Source organism: Penicillium cosmopolitanum, assembly GCF_028827165.1.
Source record: "Penicillium cosmopolitanum strain IBT 29677 chromosome Unknown utg000008l:1.0-4398992.0:1.0-4402845.0, whole genome shotgun sequence".
Classification (NCBI taxonomy): domain Eukaryota; kingdom Fungi; phylum Ascomycota; class Eurotiomycetes; order Eurotiales; family Aspergillaceae; genus Penicillium; species Penicillium cosmopolitanum.
In genome coordinates this window covers 2,720,925-2,741,987 of record NW_026622678.1, presented here as the reverse complement: position 1 = coordinate 2,741,987, position 21,063 = coordinate 2,720,925, and the positions used below count along the sequence as shown (strand labels likewise).

Here is a 21,063-nt window from a genome sequence, read left to right as displayed (position 1 = left end):
CTGTTGAGAAGTACGTGTATGTACGCGTGAGAGTGCTTGAAAACTCAGTCCATCTCGGCACAGCACAGTAAGGCACTCTTAATCTCCAAGGTCATCTATACCTATGACAGGCGTTGACTGGGTTGAACGATACCAAGAAGAGTAAGACAGGCCCACCACAACGATCAAATCCACTCATTTTGGTTTTCTTCCGAAGAAATTGCCCGTTGGTGATTCAATGAGCCTACCTTGCATATCGCCCCCAGGTCAATTGGCAGAGAACTCACGTTGAGACTGGCAGCGGCACGGGGCACCGGCACCGGCAAGCGAAACGGGCGTGACAGGCGTTTCTCTCCTGCGCCCGCGAACTGTGCACGAACGATTCGGCACCGGGCAATACTTCTTATTAATTAAGTGTATGAACTCAAGTCTGACGTTTAGGACAGGTGATTTGGCGAATCTGCGGACGTGCTTTAGTGTTGCTGTGCCGCAAAGCGCAGTGCAGCACAGCACAGCACAGCAGGGCCCGCTGGTTTGGGAGTTGGGTCTGGAGATGCTGAATACTGCCTGGTCTCTCATTTCTTTTTCTTAGCCCTTTTGACTTCCTTCTGGACTAGGAAGGTGATGGAGTGGGCTTTTATCATCGCCCAATCCCATTCAGAGGCTTGCGGGGCAGTTGAGGGCGAGATCATCGACGTTTGCGCAAAGACGTCGTGATCGGCGAGCAACTGGCGTCTAATTCAGCCTGACTGGCTCGCGGCCGCCAATCATTGTGGGCGGGCGCCTAAAATGTGCCTGGTCTGCACAGCATCAGATCGGATTCACACGGGGCGTCCGGAGAGACCAAATGATCGAATGGAAATTGGATTACCTTTTAAAGCCCCTCTCCTAAGTTTTGCCAGGATTCGTCTGTGCGTTTTTTTGTCAGGGTTTCAAAAAAAGAGAACTTCTTTGGCCCCTGCTTTTCGCAGCCACACTTGGTGGCGCTGACATTGTTTTGCAGAGAAAATAAGAGCGGCGCTGAGCGTCGGTGCAGGATCAAAAGAGTTGGACCTGACTTGCTGTGCAGAGTGTTGGTAAGTGAGTCAAACCGAGCGGTTAAGCAAGTCGAGGTGTTTCGATTGATGTTGGTTTGTTGGCATGCGAGGAGGGACTTGTGTTGGTTTTGATGAATGCTTTGTGTTACACGGAAAAAGTACTCCGGCCAACCCTGCAGAAGTAAGTGTCCACTCATAGTTGGCCTGTGCCTGTGCAAGCCCCATCCAACAAGTACTTTCGACTCAACTACAGTACAACAGGGGGGCGGTTTATAATTAAACCGGTTTAGATACGCGTGCAGTCAAATCATATTGCATGGAATTCTAGTAGTTACGATGTGGCTGAACGGCACCGCATAGAACGAGTGGGTATCGATGGTCAAAACAACCAAAAGAAAACATGTATAGTAGCTGATTTGAAGGAAGCCGTGGACATCCCATGGCTGTGCGCATGCAGATAGTAAACGAGGGGGATATTGTAGACACAAAGAAATTCGTCGCGTCATGAGAGTTGCCCTGGTAAATGCTCCAAATAAAATAACGAGCCTGCGAAAGGATTATGGGTTCCTTGCCGCATTGCGCTTCTTTGCTTGCTCCAGCGCCCTGCGCAACCTTTCTTGATGCTCCGACTCCGCGCCCGTAGCTCGGTCAACTGGAGGTGGCGGAGAAGCCGCCGGAGGGGCCGACGGGGGAGCCGGGGTTCGACTGGGGGCCGCCGTACCAGGGCGAAGTTCCAATGGGGTGGGACATCAATAAACTGACTGGCCGGCACAAATCTTGGAGACAACGCAGCAGGAGGGGAAGCAGGGGGCGAGGCAGGAGGGGCATCGGCCAACTCCTGGAGGAGGCGCTGAACGTCCGCTTCAATCTCCGCTGGTGACTTCTTGATGCTTTGCAATTTCGAGTTCAGTTCGGTCTCTAAGATCGCATCTTCCTTCTTCTTCTCATCCTCCAGTCGGCCGAAAAACTTCCGTGTCCGAATTGGCATAGCGTGCTTCGGCGACGGAGACGTTGTAATCGGCATCGTTGAGAGCCATGTCGGCAATTCCTGAGCAGCGCAGGATGGCCTCGGAGTCGGCGCAAAGCGAGGCGGCGAAGGTCGCCGCGGCCTTGAGGATCTGTTCAACTTCAGAATCCGGTACGCCGGATGCGCGGAGGGTCGTGAATTCCAGCCGGGCGACTTTCGATACAAGCTCGTCCAGTAAACTCTGATTCATACCTAAGCCGTGTAAAATTGCATCATCGAAGGAGTCCATCAGTCGGTTGGCACGGTCGTCGCGGTCCTTGGCAGCTTCCAGAATGTTACGCTTCTCCATTCGATCGAAATCTCCGTCCAGTTTGCGGAGACTGGCCATGTCGCCCATGAAAACTAGCGGACGGCGCTCGGCCTTCTTACGGCGGCGCTCGCAGTCTAGAGCAATCTCGAGTCGCTTCTGGAATCGAAGTTCCAATTTGCTGTGGGTCTCATTGACCATCTTCATCGTCACGGATGGGCTACACTGCTCAACGGGCAAGCTCTTGCCCTTCTGATCCCGTTCCAATTGCTGGAGCGCGGAGTCATAGGACTTGCGAAGAGTAGAAATCTCTTCCTTAAGTCGCTCATCTAGCGGATTGAAGACCTGGGAAACGAAGTCCTCCACTTCTTGTCGTTCTTCGTCCAGCTGAACGCGAGCCTCTGTTTGTCTGAAGTCCTCTTCTAATGTATTGATGTCCGCATAACCGATCTCCTTTTCATTGAAAAGCTTGTCAATCTGCTCCTCGGACTCTTCTTGGCGGACTGTGCGTTCCTGCTCGAGACTCTGTTTCCGGGTCTTTGCAGTATTTTCCCACTCATCGATGGTCTGTTGGATATACGAGAAATCATTGGGTAATTTGACGAGGCCCTCTCGGATAGTGACATGCCATGAACTTTCGGAGTGTTTGTCAAGTGGCGTCCAAACCATGGCACGCAATTCTTCGACAACGTTTGGCTTCCCTTGTCCCTGGCGGAGACCTTCTGGCAATAAGGCAGACGGCATAGACTTTCGATTAGCTGCTGTTTCTAAGTAGGCAGAGCTCTTGTGACGAATCATCCCAATGAAAGTTTCATCATGCTCGTTCTGAGCTGGAGAAGTTAAGGTGGCCGACCGAGAGCGACTTGTGGGTGCTGGGGCATTTGACATAATTCGACCGTTTACAGCAGATGCTCGTAGATCAGAGTAGGCCTGGTAGGCGGGACGGCCGAAGGAAAGCTTATCCGAGCCGCGCTGAGGACCCTCGGTATACCGAAAAGGGGTGTAAATAGGCCGCGGAGGGTTTATCGTCAGAGGTGCTAGGTCATGTGTCTGCGCGTTCTCCTCAGACAGCTGGGCCAGAGAACTCTTGGAAAGGCGAGTCGTAGGGTTCTCCTCAGGACCTAGACTGGAAAGCTTTGGCGTCCATTGGGAGCCTCGGCGTGCTCGCTTGGCGGAAATAGGGCGCCCTCCGGCGCTATACTCACTTCCCACATCATCCATATCGTTACCTTCGTCTGTAACGGTGCTTGGCGTGATCGGGGGGAGCCATGTCCTCTGTCTCCACCGGGATGAGGCCTGACTCATAGGTCGAAGTACGGTCCTCTGAGAGTGATGACAATCGCCGTGACGGCGCGGAGACACGGGGGGATGGCTCGGATTGTTGTGGCTCCGGTTCAATATTGTAGAGAATCTCGCGGAGCTTGGTTTCCTTCGCCGTGAACGCCGTGAATATCTTATAGCGTTCTTCATCCGAGTCAGCAACTGCCTCTTTGCGCAGAGTAGCGACATAGCGTGTGAGGGAGGACTTGAACCACGGATCAAGGTCTTCATATGGATCTACAGCTCTGGTTGCCGGGATGGCCCCTTGAGGTTCCGCTGGAGGCATTGTATGTGGACTTGCTGTTTGATCTTGGATCGGGGGCTGGGTATTTTGAAGAGGTAGCGGGGCTTCGACGGGGGTGTTCAAATTACTCCGAGAGGCCTCCTGAGGGGCCTCCTGGGAGGTATCCATCGGCGGATCCGAACGCGATGGCGCATCCGCCTGGCTAGATGAGCTTGCCCGAGGAGTAGGGGCCAAAGGCTTCACCCATGCATCAATAACATTGTCGATACTGTCAGCATGGCTTCTCATGGATGCGCCTGAGCTGGTACTGCCCATTCGGGCTGGAGGATGTGGGGGACTCTGAGCACTCAGCATAGTCATAGGACTAATCGGCGAAACCGAGTCATGTCGGCGCGCGTGATCAGATTGATATTCCGCTGGTGGGGCAGCCTGGTTCTGGTATCGATGCTGATACTGATAATTGGTATCTACATGTGGGAGCGAACCAGTGGCATGACTCTCCCGGTCGGCCGCAGGTGCAGGAGTAGGACCGGGAGTAGGTATACCGGACGAATAACCCGGAGGGGTTTGAATCACCTCTTGTGGGATTGGTTCTGGTTGTCTGGGTGGGAACCATGCGGAATCGTCAAAATCACCAGGAGTTGGACCAAGGTGTTCCCAATCAGATGGGGTGCCGGGCCCCAAGGCCGATGAGCTTGTTTGAGGAGCTATACTCATCATCCTTTGGGGCCGTAACTCGTAAGAATCTTGCGTGGCAGCAGGACCCGCACCCTGGGCAAGCAATGGGGGCTGCCCTGTTGGGTTATGCGGATGAACTGGTGCATACTGATACCCCTGAGGAATTTTCGGGGGTGGGGCCGGAACAACAGGGGCAGGGGCTCCATGTGAAGGTGTATATGGTGGTGGGATGTAGCTAGTTGTCGATGGGGGCTGGGCATCTCCAAAAGATTCGTAGCCATGTGCTGTAGGCGCGGAGTGGGTGTTGATGACCGGAGCTGGAGCTGGTGCGGCAGCGGGCGCAGGCGCGGGTGGTGGTGACGGAGTGAATGGTTGGGCATAAGTATAGGCATAGGGTTGTTCGTTTGTACTCGATGGCCGAGGCTATTCAGAGAGAGGGTCAGCCCAGCTCTCATCAACACAAAAGGTTGGCGCATTTTCCTACCGGCAGTGGAGGCGGGGCATGAATGGGGTGGATGTGCTGATGTTGATTATTATATCGCACCCCCCACGTCCTTGGGTCATTACCTGACCCAGAATGAGGAGTTATTGGCGATACTGTGTTTGAACCTGAGATCGGGCCATAAGTAGCTGGCGTATAGACTGCGCTGGTTGGTCGTGGAGGTGGTGGAGGTAAAGGCGCATCATTCCTGGCGGGGCGTGGGGAGAGTCGCCATTCTGGCTGTGAAGAGTCGGACTGGGGTGGTTGGCCGTACATGATCGATCATCGTCTTAAAACTTGGAATCACCAAATTCCAGAGGCAAGCTCGGAATATATGAGCGAGAGAGAAAGGGGGGAGAGAAGAAATCAAAAAAAAAGGAGAGGTTGAGCGGAGGCAGCGGAGGCCAAGGCATTCAGCACTTCCTCCATTCGATTTCAACTTTGGGGCGACTCCACCTTAAAAGGACACCATGTAAGCCGAAACCCGAAACTACAAACTGGAGAAACTTAGTTTTTATTATGTTTATTTCTGTTTTTGGATGCTAGGGGAGTTTTTAATATTATACTTAAAATCAAAAATTAACAGATATTTCCTGACAGGTACCCTAGGTAGCCCCAATGATAGTGGCACATGATGCAACATCTCGAGGTACATAACAGTCACACGGGACAGTAGAATATCTATTGCTATTTCTAGAATCAAACTAGAGCTCCAGATGACACTAGGAATGTAGAGTGGATATCCCCCGAGTTAAACACCTTGCATAATATTAGCCCCCGCGGCCCCAAAGTTGCACCATGTGAAACAAACTAACCATCACACTTACTCGCACTACTCGCGACTCGTATTCCATATAACCGACCCTTTTCTTCTAATTTGGCCCCTTTGCTTTCATTTAACCCTCGATGAGTGGTACTTGGATTGCCCAGCTAAACAAAGAAAGTAGATATACCATAGCAAACATGAAAGAAGATCAAGGTTCCTTTGTCGCGTTGTTCTTTGACACATTTCACACCCCCATCTCCTTTAAACCCTCGATAGTTTCGAGTTATCTTCATGCTATCGTAGTCATTTCCACCTCACCAGACTCTTCATGCAAAGCACAACCTTCGGAATAACCGTACCACTGTGTCTACCCGTCTCATAATATAGACTGCTTTCATGGAAGGAAGAAGAGGGACCATGGACCAGAAACAACCAAGAAACGGCCAGGAAGTCAAAGACGACCAAGATTGGAGACTCAGGGCGGGTGGTCACGGTTTCAAGCGATTCATTGAATCATTCCTGCCAACCGCTCCATGGACCTCCATCAAATCCGCTGAATGGCCCCCAAGGCCAAATAATACCGGAAAGCACATCGACCTCGGCCCTCTTGTATCCAAGACGGATGCAAAACTGGCTTATAATGCATGGAAGTTGGCAGATGACACCCTTGAAAAAGCATGGAAAGATCGCCCCGATCACAACCCCAGTCCCGAGGCAGAGGAACCAGGACTGGCACGTAACGTCTACGAGCATTTGATGATTTTTGCAGTCTTGCCTTTGAATCAGGACGATGCCAAGAAGCTTTTTGCCGAAGAGGGTTTGAATAAAACATGGGATACTGCGGCCTTGATTGCATCGATGAAAGACAATATCATAGATGACAGTTCGATCCGTGGAGTCGTCAACTGGAGCACCAACGCGATCAAAACCGAATTGAAAGAAAGAGAATTATCAAAAGTTGGAAAATCCGAAGAGCTCCAGCAGCGACTTATTGACGACGAGATTCAAAAACACTGTGGTGTCATGTCTGTATCCGACTTGTCGCACTTGGGGATCAAGCGCAGTAACAAATACATCCTGCAGCCAGCGACCAACAAAGCCATGACTCCAATCGACATGTACACTTTTGCGATTCACCTCAGCCCTTATAATCCCGCTTACTGGCTTAGTCGAGCCTACTGCCATTACCAACAAGGGTTTTTTGATCTGGCACTCGGAGACGCCTATCGCGCACAGATTCTCTGCAATACCATCGAACAGGTACAAGATCGTTTCTCCACAGATGGATTACACACACAGATCCACCATGCAATGGAGCAGCATATCTTGGTAGAACCCATGGATAAAGATAAATACTGGTCAGAGTTGATTACCATGATGCGAGAACCTCAGGGCATGTATGCTTTTATCTCGACTATACAGAAAACACTGCTCAATATCATCTGTCTCAGCCTGGAAGCACTCAACTGCTGGGATGACTTTGATTCCTACCACAGACAGCTAGCTGCTAGAACCAACCGTCTTTATCAAGAGAGATTCGTGGCTGATCTACGAAAGCGAGTATCGGAAAAGGCAGAGAAGGCATGGAGAAAGGAGAAGCGCCGCCCGGGCCTTTTCTGGTTTGAACGACACCAGGGTGCAGTATCAGCTGCCAGCGCATATCCATATGAGAAGGATGATATTTTGGATCTGTTTCAGGTTAAAAAGAATTTGGCGACAAAACTCACAGAAGAGATCTTCCAGAATAAACAGGAAGAAGCAGAAAGCTCCACTGCCCCGAGCGACATTTGCGAGGTTAAATACAGGCCAAATCTACGACTTGGTGTCTTTGCAAAGAAAGATATCAAGAAAGGAGAATTAATTCACTGGGAAGAACCCACCATTCGAGGCCATCTCCCAGCCCGTCGCTTGAACAGAGACAGGACGAAAACGCGATACGTGGACGACATACGATGTGAAAACTGTAAGGTCGAGGTCGATGACAAAGTTAGAAGACCTTCCGTGGACGATACCCGGTCAGAACATTCTGATGACGAGGAGGAAGAACCGTACTGCACATGTGCGAAACATTGGAATCGCAATCCCTCCGATAAAAGGGGACTTATGTTCTGCCCATCAGGTTCGAAGGAAAAAACTTGCGTGAGCGTCGCTTATGACTTGTACCACGAAGATGGCTGTGGTAGAGACTGGAAGTGGTTATATGACACCATGCGGCCGAATGTGTGGAAATGGGGACAATTGGAGCATATTTCCCACAGTAACGAGGTCCATGGGACGTTTTTTGAGCTTACTTCTAAGAAGCGTGACTGAGATTACTCTTCTTCGCCGACAAGATCATGAAGAGCCAGGCCTAGCTCCGCAAGAAATCGACGAACTTCTAATCATGAGTGGGAATAGCCGGTCGTGGCGGGACAGTTGGTTCCCGTTCACCATGTCTGCGAACATTATTATCCCATTCGACATAGTTTCGTTCTTGGGCGTCAATATCTTCCGTGATCTCACTTTTGACACTTGGGCCTTGCAAACCGTTTTGCGAAAACTACTTGTCAATGCCGTTCCTTGGGACATGAAACGTCGTGGAGACATCAGTGCTGTACATCCCAAGGAGGAAGATAGAAAGCTTGAAACCCCTGCGGAACAAAAGCGGAGACTCATGAATGGATACTCTTTCGAAGATTGGGACCCTGCATTTCTGAATTTGTATGTCCTCCCAGGCTTGAATATGTTTAATCATACGTGCGCGGGAATGCAGAATGCAGAATGGGGCTACGACACGCAAATCTTGAACCGGGTGATTGTTTGGGCGCATAAGGACATCCGGGCGGGGGAGGAGATTCGCATCCGCTATCAATGTGAACATTTTGATTCTAAGAACGATGCCCGGCAGATTCTGGGTGGACCTTGTTTGTGCCCCAACAATGAGGGACATGATCATGAAGAGCAGATGGATGTGGATGAAGAAGATTCAGATGAAGAGTTATCGTCCTCATCTGACTCAGGTGATGCTGGCGGCGGAAATTCAAATCCCAAACGCTATGGGGCTGCAAAAGAAAGTTCAGGTCCCAGATTGACAGGATTTGAAGGTAAGTCATCAACAATAAAGGGGGAGAGAAAGTATAAAGCAAAGTCTGACGTTATAACAGTGTGGAAAAGACGGAGAGGGGGCGGAAGGAAAGCAAAGGATAAAGAGGAGAAAGAAGAAGAAGAGGACGAAGTCGAAGAGGACGACTCGGATGAATTGCCGGCACGCAAGAAACAGAAATACGAGGAGTATGCCAAAGTCGATAAGGATAGAGTTGCGATACGACGCTTACTGAGGCTCGAAGAAGAACTCGAAGAAAATGAACGGAGAAAATTTGTAGCGAGCGGAGCTGGATCCGCCAGCGTAAATACACAGGCTAGGAGGAAAAAGGAGTATGTTCCTATGGTCCCGATGATACCAAGCGAGAATAGCAGGAAGTGGGTAGCGAGGGAACGATCGGCTCTCAGGAAAGACCGAAACAAGCAAAGAATCAGGGAGCTGGCGGAAGAAATGGAAGACCACGAAATGAAGGAATATGTCGATGTGCCGCAAATAGCGAGAGCCCCAGGTGAACCCTTGGAGATTGTGCCAGTTCTAGCGCCGGAGTACGTGCAAAATGTGACCCATTGGGATCGGATCAAGAGAAAGGCCGGCGGCAGGAGGCTGACGTAGTGGATGGGGCGTTGGACGCTTCGAACTTATTCAACTGTATGCGGCTTTTTAGGACTTCCTAGTGTTTATTGTCAATTTTTGTTTTAGATAATTCATTTCGAAGTTTGTTCAGATCTTAATCAAACAATGCAATTTGAGGCTCATCTGTTTAAACTAGCCAATACACTGGATAGGACCTATCAAGCCGTGTCAATCAATATACTTTCTCTACGGGGCAGAATGCACATCTTTCATCCCCACAATTGATGCAGCTACCATAGATCGAAGAATCATGCGGACCGAAATTGCATGCGCAACAATACCATACAGCTGCAGCCATCGCATTTACAAAATCACGATCAAAAGAAGAATGGTAGGAAACAGGAGGAGAGTTATCCGAGCTGTCAATTTAAGCATATTAGAATATAAAGGCAATTGGGCTGGGCTATATTCAAGACTTACTGGCGGAACGACCTTTCAACTTCGACTTGCGGCTCATTGTCCCCTTCTGAGACTTCTTCGCCACGGATTTCTATGCGTACTTCAGAATGTCGATTCTCTGACGATGGTGCCAGTGTATAATTGGATGAGGATGGTATTTGAGTGGTCCGTTGATAAACTTCTCCCTTGTGCGATACTGACAAATTGGCTAGATCGTGGAGCTCATCGTCTGGTTGGGGAAACCATTTTGCTTGGCTATCACCATGCAAATCGCTTCTCTCGAAAACGTCAATAGAAGATTCTATCTGACTGTCGTTGTTTATCGAAGCTGGGAGAGAGAGACATGCTATTCGTCTAAGGTGTGGAGCAACGTGAGCAGCAGATGCATTCTCCTCTTCGCAAAATGGGCATTCCCGAGCCTCCGTGCTTCTTGGCCTTTTGACAGCAGCCTTGCTAGACGCTGCCTCCAGATATGCCTCTGAGCTGCCGCCTGAATTAGACATATGATTCAAAGTTTCATGTATCATCCAGTCATGAAAGCTTTGATATTGTAGGCCGGGATCCTTACAGCCCTCAAATGTGCAGATGTATGGGCGCAAGTCACGGTAAATGTGGAATCTAGAGCTCCTTTAGCTCGGATTAAAAACAAATGGCGGCAGACTCACACCCATTTTTTTCTACTGCGTGTGCTTGCAGAGAGAAAGGTATAGCAACAAGGGCACTCGAACTCCTTGACTCCAGGTTCTATGGATGGAGGATCGGGGATCCTTGCATGTTGATCTAAACCCCCACTGGTCGAACTTCTGGAGGATCTTGAAGAACTCACGGAGAGAAAATCAGTCAAGTCAATTTCATCTTTGCAAAGAGCCTCGGCTGCTGAAGACTGTGAAATAGCTGTTCGTGGGCCTGTAAAAGCAAGATTGCTCTGAGCTTTGAATTTATCTCTGCGATGTTTCCAATATTTGAATCGTTGCCTTCGGTGCGTATTAGCCAATGTTAGGCGTCGAACCAGATATTCCTTCGAGCTAATATCATATCCTGCGTGATAAACGCGAATAATCTCGGAATACGAGCTACATCTATAGCCTCGAGGCGTTGTATGAGGTAATTTTCGGTTTTCGATCCTATACGCATATCATTCCGGGACATCGGCAAGTCAAGACGAAGAGTCTGATCTCGAACTTTGAACGCAAAACGATAGAGCATATCGATGACTGATCCGATGTTTTTGAGAAGTAATTCTGGTAGTGACTCGGTCTGGTACGAGGACAAGTCCTCAGAATCACTCCTAGTTGTTGAGTCATCCGGCCAAACCGCGATGTCCAAGGTAGTTTCAAACTCTTCGCAGGTCCTATTCTCTTCTTTGAGAATGCGTTCAACTAAATCGAATTGTCAGAGAGCTATTATGTCGAGAACGAAGCCAACCTACATTCCGAAATAGCCTCCTGGAGATCTCGTAAAAGTCCAAGTACATAATTGAATAGGAAATCCGAATCTCAGAGTCGATAATCAAGGGAGTTATGTCCACGATGATAAAGTCCCAGATTACGAGCCCACAGTCCAAAGCGCTGCTGCTCGTTGAAAATCGCTTTCCAGAATGGGTCAGACTCGGTATCTAATTGCTTCATGTTGGCTACCCCAATGTCGACGAACTGGGCGCTTACCATCCGCCCTCCTTCGGCAAGAGAATTGGGACTGGATTTTGACATATTGATCTCACTATATATATGAAGAGGTGTTAAGATCAATACACATACCTCTGAAAAATTGATTCAGTTACAGGAGAACCGTCACGTGTTGACTAGGGGACGGGGTGAGGCTGAATTACCCCTCATGTCCCACTAGCTGATGTCTGCTACTTACTATTGAAACCACGATACGATCACAATGAGTGGCCTCGAGGTTGCTGGGATAGTGCTAGGCGCAATCCCCTTGCTAATATCGGCTATTGAGAAATACAAAACCACCAGTCGAATATTAAAAATCATCCCGCTGAAGACGTCGCTCATGAATGGCTTGATTTCATGCCTAAAAGAGCAACAATTCTTCAACCACTCAGATCTTGTCTCTATTCTGAAAGCTACCTCAATCGACAAATCAGATATTGAAGGACTGTTAAAAAAAATCCCAATCCTAGCGGTTTGGATGATCTACTAGTAGAGCTCTCCGATGAGATCAAAGAATATCTTGGAGAGGGGGTTACGCCTTATATGACAGCCCAACCCCCGTGTGAAAATAAATTGACGGAAATAAGCAAGAGTCTTACCGGTTTGACTTCAAATAATAAAGTACGTTACCAAGGACGCTCTTACATCTAGTCTTGTCATTGGAACGAAAGCATCCTGTTAAAATTAGACTCTAACATATGAATCATAAGCAGGAAAGTCTCTCATCTTTAGTTTAGGCATACCCTCCTGATCATGGGGTCTACGAATTTGCTAGAAAAATAAGATTTTCCCTCAAGAAGGATGAGATCGACCGTCATGTCAAGGAACTCAATGGCAATACATCAAATCTTAGAAGAATTCGACAATACAGCGAGTCACATGCCCAAATAACCTTTCCCTCAAGTTCCCGAACAATCTCAAAGATAACATCGTATCTTGATCTTGTTGCAGAGCATGCATACCACCTTCACTCCGTCATTGATTTTGGTTATGCGGAACCATGCCATTCATATCATGAGGCTCAATTCTTTCTTCAGCACAGAGCAGATTCAATCAAAAGACCGAAAGCTACCGAAAGCCTACCTTTGGCGTTCACAGTAGGCTTTGGTCCAACCATAGAGGGATCGTGCTACAAGACGGAGGTCAAGGTGTTAGAAGAGGATCTAGCGTGCTGTGTGGACAAGTAAGAATTTTTTTTGAGTGTTTGTGGCGCTAAAAAAAGAGCTAACCTATGGATAGAGACGATCATTGTCCCATTTCTACAAATAAAGCGAAGCGTCCAGAGTGCTGTGCGCCACCCGGAAAGAAAAAAGATGAAAAGTCGAGGCTCTCTTTTAAGACCGCAAGTATTTGCCAGGACTCGCAGTCACCACTCATTTCAATCCGAAGCTTATGCCAACAATTTTCCGGCCTGAACTTTGGGGATTTTTTTCTATCCAAGAAAAGTCTTCTGTTTCATGCATCAACTTCAGCAACTGGGATATCATCCGGATCAAGCTTGGATTTTACCCACTTGGTCCCACTCGAGCGCGCTCTGAAACCAAGGAATATGTCCTTAAACCAGCGGATGACTTTGGGCTTGAATGTCGTTTCCTCTGTGATGCAACTTAATTCCACACATTGGCTTGACTTGCCATTGAACATAAGAATGATTCATCTGATTCTAAACGGTCCTATGACACCTGCTACATCGATACAGCCCTTGATCAAACATAAATTCACTTGTGATACAGGCAAAAAATCAGGTTCTAATGTCCGGAGCACAATGCTTGAGTTGGGTATAATCCTACTGGAGCTGTGGCAAGAACAGACTTCTTTTACTTCTTTTATTGCCGATTCCCAGATCTCTGCCTCCAATACCGTTGGATTCTGGTACGATGCTGCGTGTCAATGGGCGGACGAAAGTATTGATCATATAATGCCATTTTATCATGATGTGGTCAAAAGATGTGTGGAATGCAACTTTGCGACGAGCCCTGGCGGCTCTGCGGAATTTGACTGGAATGACCTAACTTTTCGAAGGTCGGTGTGCGAGCATGTGTTTCAGCCTTTATGGGAAGAATGTAGATTGATTTGAGAAATTCATTTATGCAGTTTTATTTCCAAGAATGATGGCTGTAGCAGAATTATCTATGGGATAGAGCTTGACAAATTTATTGGGCAAAACTATCTGCTAAGTAAAAATTATAAACATAACATCCATCCCGCTACGCAATAATGGTGACTTCCCGGTTTATGATCGCATTGCCTGCCAAAATAGGTTAGCCGGTTACTTTGGAATGCCTTCCAATCATGAAGCAGTATGAAGTCGCGGAAGACCAGCGGGAAAGCTTGGTTGGTCGCCTGAACCCTGTAATTGATAGCTCTTAGGGCCCACTTGCATTAATTTAACCAAACACGAGCACCTCAAAAGTAAACCCAAGATATAGCTCTGCCTAGGCGCTTTCTTTCAGCTGCCAGTGGGGCTATTGCCTGATTTCTGTTCCCGTCGCGAGGCCTATATTAATCGATCTGCTCCCATTTCTCACTCTTATATAGCAGTCAATTGTTAAAATTCGACCCAAAATGTGTTCAACAATATTCATAACAATTTTTGGGCTAATAATCGGCATATATGTCCTCAAACGGCGCAATCCAGGTTCCTCTTTGCCTCTACCACCGGGCCCTAAGCCATTACCCATCATTGGCAACGTCCACCAAGCTCCCAAATCCCACGCCTGGATAACATATCAAGAATGGAGCAAAGGATATGGACCCATTGTTCATGTCAATATGCTTGGACAGCCGGTCGTTATTTTGAATACCTCTCAAGTAGCCCATGATCTTCTCGCGAAGCGCGGGGCCACATTTTCGGACCGGCCTCATCTTTTTGTAAGAAGCCCCTCTGATAACCTTTGATGTTATGATGAGCTAACCCAAAAAAAGCTGGCAAACGACCTAGCTCTGAAAGGACTCAACATCCTTATGATGAATTATACAGACCAATTTCGAAGACACCAAACGCTCGAGGTCTCGGCGTTGAATGCGACGCCGGCAGCCGCCTATCTACCTTTACAAACCCTAGAATCACAGCAGTTGATGCAAGATCTTCTCACAAATGCCAGCGGTGCTGGTACTGATGTGAGATGTCACTTTCAACGAGCAGTCGCAAGTATCATGCATACGCTGCTATATGGCTTCCGTGTCAAAGACTGCAACGACCCGGTTCTTCAGGTCGCTGTTAAACTCAACGAGGAGTTTTCAGAGTTTATTCAAGTCGGCGCAAATATTGTTGATCAGTTCCCCATCCTCAATAATTTGCCCGGCTTCTTAGCCCCATGGAAAGCAAAGGCTGAAAATCACTTCACGACCAAGGTTAATCTGCAAGGCGAGAACTTCCGGCAGGCCCTGTGCTCGGGTGGATGGAATATAGCAAAGTACCTGAAAAAGAGCATCGAGAAGGACAGTCTCAAGATGCCTTTGAGCGAGCTCGAATTTGAGCTTGGCACCATCATCGACGCCGCACTGGATGGAACTACGGATAGCCTTATGTGGTTTGTGGTAGCTTGCATCACACAAGATCAGGGGTTTATCGCCAAAGCACGAAAAGAACTGGATACGTTTGTCGGACGTGCCAGACTTCCCATCCCAGATGACAAGCCCAACCTTCCTTATATCACCGCCATCGTCGAAGAAATATTCCGCTGGCGGCCCGCTGGGCCTGAGGGGGTCCCTCACATGAACAAGGAAGAGACTACCTACAATGGATATACAATTCCCAAGGGCTCCGTAATTGTACCCAATGTTTGGACAATTTCTCGAGAAGAAACCTTATTCGGACCAGACCCTGAGGATTTTATACCGGATCGCTGGCTCGACGACGGGGATAAAAAGACACTCAAGGCTTTACCCCCGGCTGCCTTTGGCTATGGTAGACGAATTTGCCCCGGACGGTATTTTGCCCGCAACATTATTTGGATCGTTGTCGCTCGGTTACTTTGGTCATTTGAAATCAAGGCTGGAATATCCGAAGAGACCGGTGAGCCTACTGTCGTTGACCCGATTGCATGTACCTATGGCCTGGTTATGCGATCACTGCCTTTCAAAGCTTCGTTCCACCCCCGCGGACCTTGGGTGCAAGAAGTGATCTCCAGAGATGGTGACACGTATAGTCAGGATCATTCGACTATTCTCAATCAGATCGGGGCAGATATTTCTAAGCTATAACGCATTGCGTCCTTTTTGTCCGTCTTGTTTGTCCATCATTGTACTAGCCACATTCAAATGACAACGATGAGGGGTGTCATGATATGTATACGAGAAACTCAAATATGATTCAATTGCGGCTTTAGGCTAATGAAATGGATCTACGACCTCCTCCGTATGATGGCTTAATAATAAGGTCGTCCTGCAGCGGGGTAGAAGCAATCCACCGGAGATAACTCGTAGACTCCGATATTAAAGCCTTTACAATTGTCAGCAAGACGAATGAGCTACGGACACAGAGCCCCACTACCAGTGGGACATGGAACATCATACATCGAATCGGATACTTTGTTGCTGAATATTCATCAATGATGTACAATCATTCTTGATTCCGTGCTTGGTCCCCGTTGTTTACATCATAACCCCGAGCTAGGTGTAACTATAAATGCTCCTGCAGCCCACACCGTCTTTCGAGTTTCAACAACCGACAGACTTCGACTCATTCTAACCTACTGAAACCCAGAGCCATACAATCCAGCCCATCAATTCAAAAAAGCTGCCAAAATGTTCGCCGCTTCTACGCCGCCCAAATCCCATCTTGGCCGCTACCGCCTTCTTGCGCCATCGGCTGGCGTGAAGGTTAGCCCGTTATGCTTGGGTGCGATGAACTTTGGAGAAGGCTGGAAGGAGAGGCTAGGTGAATGTGACAAGGAAAACTCCTTCAAGATCCTCGATACATTCTACGAGAACGGAGGCAACTTCATCGACACGTAAGATTATTTCGCTCTCGGTTTGCTAGGACAAACCAATGCTAAAGCACATTTCTTCTGTCTATAGAGCCAACAACTACCAAAACGGAGACTCTGAACAATGGCTCGGCGAGTGGATGAAATCCCGAGGCGTGCGTGACGAGATTGTTCTGGCAACCAAGTATACCTCGCCCTTTAAAACATACACCAAGAAGGGAATCCAAGCCAACTACGTTGGTAATAACTCGAAGAGTCTGAAAACTTCCTTGGAGAGGAGCTTGAAGTTTTTACAGACAGACTATGTTGACCTGGTAAGACCAACCGAGCCAAACTTGAACCACTCGAACACTAGCAGAGCGTGTGAACTAAAGAAAATATCCGTCTAGCTATATGTTCACTGGTGGGACTTCAGCACCTCCATCGAGGAGGTCATGATCTCACTTAACCAGCTCATTACATCCGGCAAGGTCTTGTACCTCGGAATTAGCGACACACCAGCATGGATTGTCAGCCGTGCGAACCAATGTAAGTACTTATACCTCTCGCTGAAGCAACGAGACCATGATGAAAAAAGCCTAAACAATGTATAACAGATGCCCGCGATCACGGCCTCCGCCCCTTCAGCGTCTACCAAGGCCAATGGAACGCAGCCCGACGCGACTTCGAGCGCGAAATCATCCCCATGGTCGCAGCCGAAGGAATGAGTCTCGCACCCTGGGCCGCCCTCGGCGGCGGCGCATTCAAAACAACCGCCCAACGTGAAGAGCTCGCAAAGAACGGTAATCCCGGCCGACAGGTCGAGCCCCGAGAAATCGACGTGGCAGTTTCAAAGGTCCTGGAGAAGGTAGCTGCGCGACACAATACCGTTATCACTAGCATTGCGCTTGCGTACGTCATGCACAAAGCGCCCTATGTGTATCCGATTGTTGGCGGGCGTAAGGTTGAGCATTTGCAAGGGAATATTGATGCGTTGAAGATTCAGCTTACTGAGGCGGATATTGAGGAGATTGAGGGTGCTTATGAGTTTGATATAGGGTTCCCGATGAATTTCCTCTTCCGTGGTCAGTCTCAGGAGGCGCATCCTGGTAATTCGGTCTTTATGAATTCTGCGGCTAGGATTGATTATCCTGATTTGGTGAGGGCTCCTAAGGTTAAGACTTTGGAGGAGGTTTGAGGTTGAGCGGAGTAGATATAGTACTACTAGTAGTACTAGTAGGTAGTACTGGGATCAACTACTACTACCGTGACGGTCGTTACCTTTTTCAATTAGTAGAATAGCGGCGGGAATAAAAAATGATTTTTGGAAACATATTCATTATATGCATACAAACACGAACCAGGGAGATAAAACTTGTAAAGTACACGGAAGAAACAGAAAAAAGGAAGCCCAGACATCCCATTTACAGTACAGCATGGTAGATCCGTTTACGGACCCCCGATGATTGGGAAGGATGGATATATTCAACATCAGTTCGCAGCAGGGGTAGGAATAGCCGCACTGCGGACGTGACGGCCCAGCTTCTCCAGCTCGCCAATGATACCACCGCCGGACATACTCCACTTCTCGCCAACCCAGTTCTCATTGACGGGCTCGCGGAGCAGACCGCTGCGGGCAAAGTACTCGAGGTAGCCACGAGTCTCGTCACGGGTGAGACCACCCAATGTTTGCAGCTCCATCTGGGGCTCCTTGCCCTCAATAGGCTTGAACAGGTCCAAGACACGGGGGTCGGCGTTGCTGTATGCCTCGGCTGATGGGTACTCGGGGGAGGTAGGCTTGGTGCCAGCCTGGCGAGCGGTCATCTGGTCCAGGGCAACCTCAAGAGCGTAGACACCGGGGCTGTTGGAGGTGGAGGTGGCGTACAGAAGCATACCGCCGTTCTTCAGCTCGGCTTGACCGTTGCGCAGGAGGGAGAGGAAGTGCTTCACAAAGACAAGGTCGTGCGCGTGGATGAGCTTGTAATCAGTGTCGCGGTAAGCGCTGTTATGCATCCAGTGGGCGAGACCGTCAACGGCCACGAGCATCGGGGGACGAGTCTGGAAGTCCTTCTCCATTCCGGGAGCGGCAGCGGTGACAGTCAGCTCGGTCCAGAGGGCCTTGAAAACAGGCCAGGCGAGGGCGGGGTCCTGGAATCCGAGCTTGGCCAGATCCTCAAGAGTCGAAGTGGGCTTGACACCGGCGATATCGTGCTTCTGTGAGACCTTGAGGCCGGATAGGACCTCGCGGTTGGCCTCGACGGTGCGCATCAACAGGGCAGAGGTGGCGCCGGGCTGGATATATTGGGTGGGCTTGGAGCCCTCGACGGGTACATAGGCGGTATCACCAGAGACAAGTTCGCGAGCTAGCGAATACAAAGTTAGCACCTTCCCAAGAAGCAATTGAACTGCTAAAGATTCAAATAGAACCTACCTTCGGGAATAGTAACCACAACCCACTTCTTCAAGAAACCCATGGACATAGCCTGCAGCAGGTGCACAGTCTTTCCAGAGCCCTTTGTACCAGTAACGACCTTCTTAACGACCTTGCCCTTCTCAGCAGCATCGCCCTCACCAGAGATCTTCTCAAAGAGACGACCCATTTCAACGGTATCACGACGAACAACCGCACCAGGCCGACGGAATATCGACCAACCCTGCTTCGGCTTGAAAGCTTGCACAGCCCGCAGCTGGTCAAGCATGGGAACAGGCAGACCAAGGACGGAACCACGAAGACGAGCATCAACAATGTTCTCTGCTGAAATCTCCTGCATACCCTCAACCTCCAAAGCATTGGGGTTGCTCAGGATAATGCGTTTCCGCAACGCCTTGCGCTCGCCGGGGGCCGGGGACGCGCGCGTTCAACGGTCTTCTTCTTCTTCCTCCGCAGAGTCTGACCTTGTCGGTACTTCAATTGAGTCATGCTGTTGGACTTCTTCTTGAGAGGCGGGGCATATTGAACCGCAGACGAGTGGAAGGGGGCACTCGTTAACCGGGGAATAGCGGACGGCGGAGGGAGAACTGCTCGTGTTGTCGGGCGCAGTCTCGAGAGACAGCTCCAGCACCAGGCGGAAGCCATTGTTCAGAAACACCGGCAGTCGTGCCGGTGCAAGAATCAATTCGGGACGAGGAATTGAAGGGTGGGAGGGTTGATGGAATTGACAAAGGCCCTGGAGCAAGTCCGGAGTTGCCCATAATAATTTGATGAATTCCTCATTCCCTAATACGGCAAGCGGTGTTCCACCTCGACTCCTTAGTCATCCGGCAGAAAACGGCGATTATCCCGAAGAAAAAAAAAGTTCGCGAGAGCAACAGATTGTCACCGCCGCATTTTTGCAACCAGATCCTCCTTTACAACTATTTCCCCAGTCTTCAAAATGGGAGACGTCGAAATGGCCAACAGCTCTGCTGACTCCAAGCCGGAGAAGCTGTACGAACTCCCCCACCTCTCTGCTCTGCCCTGCCCTCCCCAATCCAATATCAAAATGAAACCTCAAATCCAGAGAATCAAAAAAAAGCCAACCAATACTAACCCCAACACCCAATAGTCCCATCACTGTCTCCAAGCCAACCCCATACACCTTCGACCTGGGCAACATCCTCGCCAACGACCCCAACCCCCCTCGACCTCCCCTCCTCCGAAAACCTAGAAACCTCCCTCCAAGCAATCGCCCGCGACGGCACCCAATCCCTCCTAAACCAACTGCTCACAACCTGCCAAATCACCTCAACAGCCGCCAACGGCGTGCTACTGAACCTGCCCGCCCCTCAAATCGAAACACCCCGCCACAAGCCCCTGCCAACCCCCAAGCCCCCGACCAAGTGGGAGCTGTTCGCGCGCAAGAAGGGTATCGGCAAGTACAACACCAAGCCTGGTGCTACACTGGCGGATAAGGAGCGCCGTAAGAATCTCGTCTACGACGAGGCTAGCGGCGAGTGGGTGCCTAAGTGGGGTTATAAGGGCAAGAACAAGGATTCGGATAACCAGTGGCTTGTTGAGGTTAATGAGAAGGATTGGAAGAAGGAGGAGGATGCTGCTGCTAAGGGTAGCAATATTCGCGGAATGTCTCGTACGGAGCGTAAGGAGAAGATTAAGCGGAATGAGCGCAAGATGCGGGCTAATGATCGCAAGGCCGGCAACAAGAAGGGTAGTAACTGAGTTTAGATAGCCCCCTTGGGGTATCTACTACTTTCTTCCACCTTGCCTGGTGGGCCTTTTTGTACATTCCGTTTCTCTGTTAATTCTATTCATGTCCTTGGCGTTGGGGCTGGAGTCTGGGCCTATCCTATGACGGTCGAATCTTCCTACATCAAAAGCATTGTTTAAACGATATGTGTTGCATCAATACTAGTCTATGACATATCCTGAATTCTTCGAGTGCCGTAAGTAATGAACGTAGTCCACGGGTCAGAGTCTACTATTAGAGCCATTAGTTCTCCCAATACGTATGGATAAGCTACTGGTACTAGATGCCCAGGTGTAAGACGAAGTACTGAATGAGATCAAACTTGAAAGTTGAAACCAAATTGGTCATCATTGAACCGAGAGAAATTACCTGCCCACTGCGCTATTGTACAAAGCCTCGCGAAGAACGC

At 49.3% G+C, this 21,063-nt stretch overlaps 8 protein-coding genes across 8 annotated transcripts; 5 read left to right on the top strand and 3 right to left on the bottom strand.

Moving 5' to 3' along the window:
* Positions 1 to 554: 554 nt before the first annotated feature.
* On the bottom strand, positions 555 to 5,289 carry N7509_007605 (uncharacterized protein; the record flags this gene model as incomplete). The annotated part of the gene is made up of 5 exons (XM_056632242.1): positions 555 to 707; positions 1,738 to 1,983; positions 2,021 to 3,536; positions 3,592 to 4,955; positions 5,017 to 5,289. 5 exons carry the CDS (start codon positions 5,287 to 5,289, stop codon positions 555 to 557), a joined length of 3,552 nt encoding a protein of 1,183 aa, XP_056487793.1.
* Positions 5,290 to 6,196: 907 nt separating this feature from the next.
* Positions 6,197 to 9,473, top strand: N7509_007604 (uncharacterized protein; the record flags this gene model as incomplete). Its single annotated transcript, XM_056632241.1, has 3 exons — positions 6,197 to 8,055; positions 8,081 to 8,862; positions 8,923 to 9,473. The coding sequence occupies 3 exons, from the start codon at positions 6,197 to 6,199 to the stop codon at positions 9,471 to 9,473; spliced, it is 3,192 nt and encodes a 1,063-aa protein (XP_056487792.1).
* A 1,916-nt stretch (positions 9,474 to 11,389) lies between these two features.
* N7509_007603 (uncharacterized protein) lies at positions 11,390 to 11,602 on the bottom strand (the record flags this gene model as incomplete). Its single annotated transcript, XM_056632240.1, has 1 exon — positions 11,390 to 11,602. One exon carries the CDS (start codon positions 11,600 to 11,602, stop codon positions 11,390 to 11,392), a length of 213 nt encoding a protein of 70 aa, XP_056487791.1.
* A 178-nt stretch (positions 11,603 to 11,780) lies between these two features.
* Positions 11,781 to 13,637, top strand: N7509_007602 (uncharacterized protein; the record flags this gene model as incomplete). Its single annotated transcript, XM_056632239.1, has 4 exons — positions 11,781 to 12,007; positions 12,031 to 12,181; positions 12,298 to 12,743; positions 12,800 to 13,637. The coding sequence occupies 4 exons, from the start codon at positions 11,781 to 11,783 to the stop codon at positions 13,635 to 13,637; spliced, it is 1,662 nt and encodes a 553-aa protein (XP_056487790.1).
* Positions 13,638 to 14,125: 488 nt separating this feature from the next.
* Positions 14,126 to 15,766, top strand: N7509_007601 (cytochrome P450; the record flags this gene model as incomplete). Its single annotated transcript, XM_056632238.1, has 2 exons — positions 14,126 to 14,431; positions 14,486 to 15,766. The coding sequence occupies 2 exons, from the start codon at positions 14,126 to 14,128 to the stop codon at positions 15,764 to 15,766; spliced, it is 1,587 nt and encodes a 528-aa protein (XP_056487789.1).
* Positions 15,767 to 16,270: 504 nt separating this feature from the next.
* On the top strand, positions 16,271 to 17,668 carry N7509_007600 (uncharacterized protein; the record flags this gene model as incomplete). The annotated part of the gene is made up of 4 exons (XM_056632237.1): positions 16,271 to 16,515; positions 16,583 to 16,805; positions 16,881 to 17,019; positions 17,088 to 17,668. Coding segments are annotated over 4 exons (1,188 nt in total), but the record flags the coding sequence as incomplete, so codon positions are not given.
* A 293-nt stretch (positions 17,669 to 17,961) lies between these two features.
* N7509_007599 (mitochondrial 37S ribosomal protein mS29) lies at positions 17,962 to 19,546 on the bottom strand (the record flags this gene model as incomplete). Its single annotated transcript, XM_056632236.1, has 3 exons — positions 17,962 to 18,833; positions 18,902 to 19,301; positions 19,334 to 19,546. 3 exons carry the CDS (start codon positions 19,544 to 19,546, stop codon positions 17,962 to 17,964), a joined length of 1,485 nt encoding a protein of 494 aa, XP_056487787.1.
* Positions 19,547 to 19,844: 298 nt separating this feature from the next.
* Positions 19,845 to 20,626, top strand: N7509_007598 (ribosome biogenesis protein RRS1; the record flags this gene model as incomplete). Its single annotated transcript, XM_056632235.1, has 2 exons — positions 19,845 to 19,897; positions 20,035 to 20,626. The coding sequence occupies 2 exons, from the start codon at positions 19,845 to 19,847 to the stop codon at positions 20,624 to 20,626; spliced, it is 645 nt and encodes a 214-aa protein (XP_056487786.1).
* Between the last annotated feature and the right edge of the window lie 437 nt (positions 20,627 to 21,063).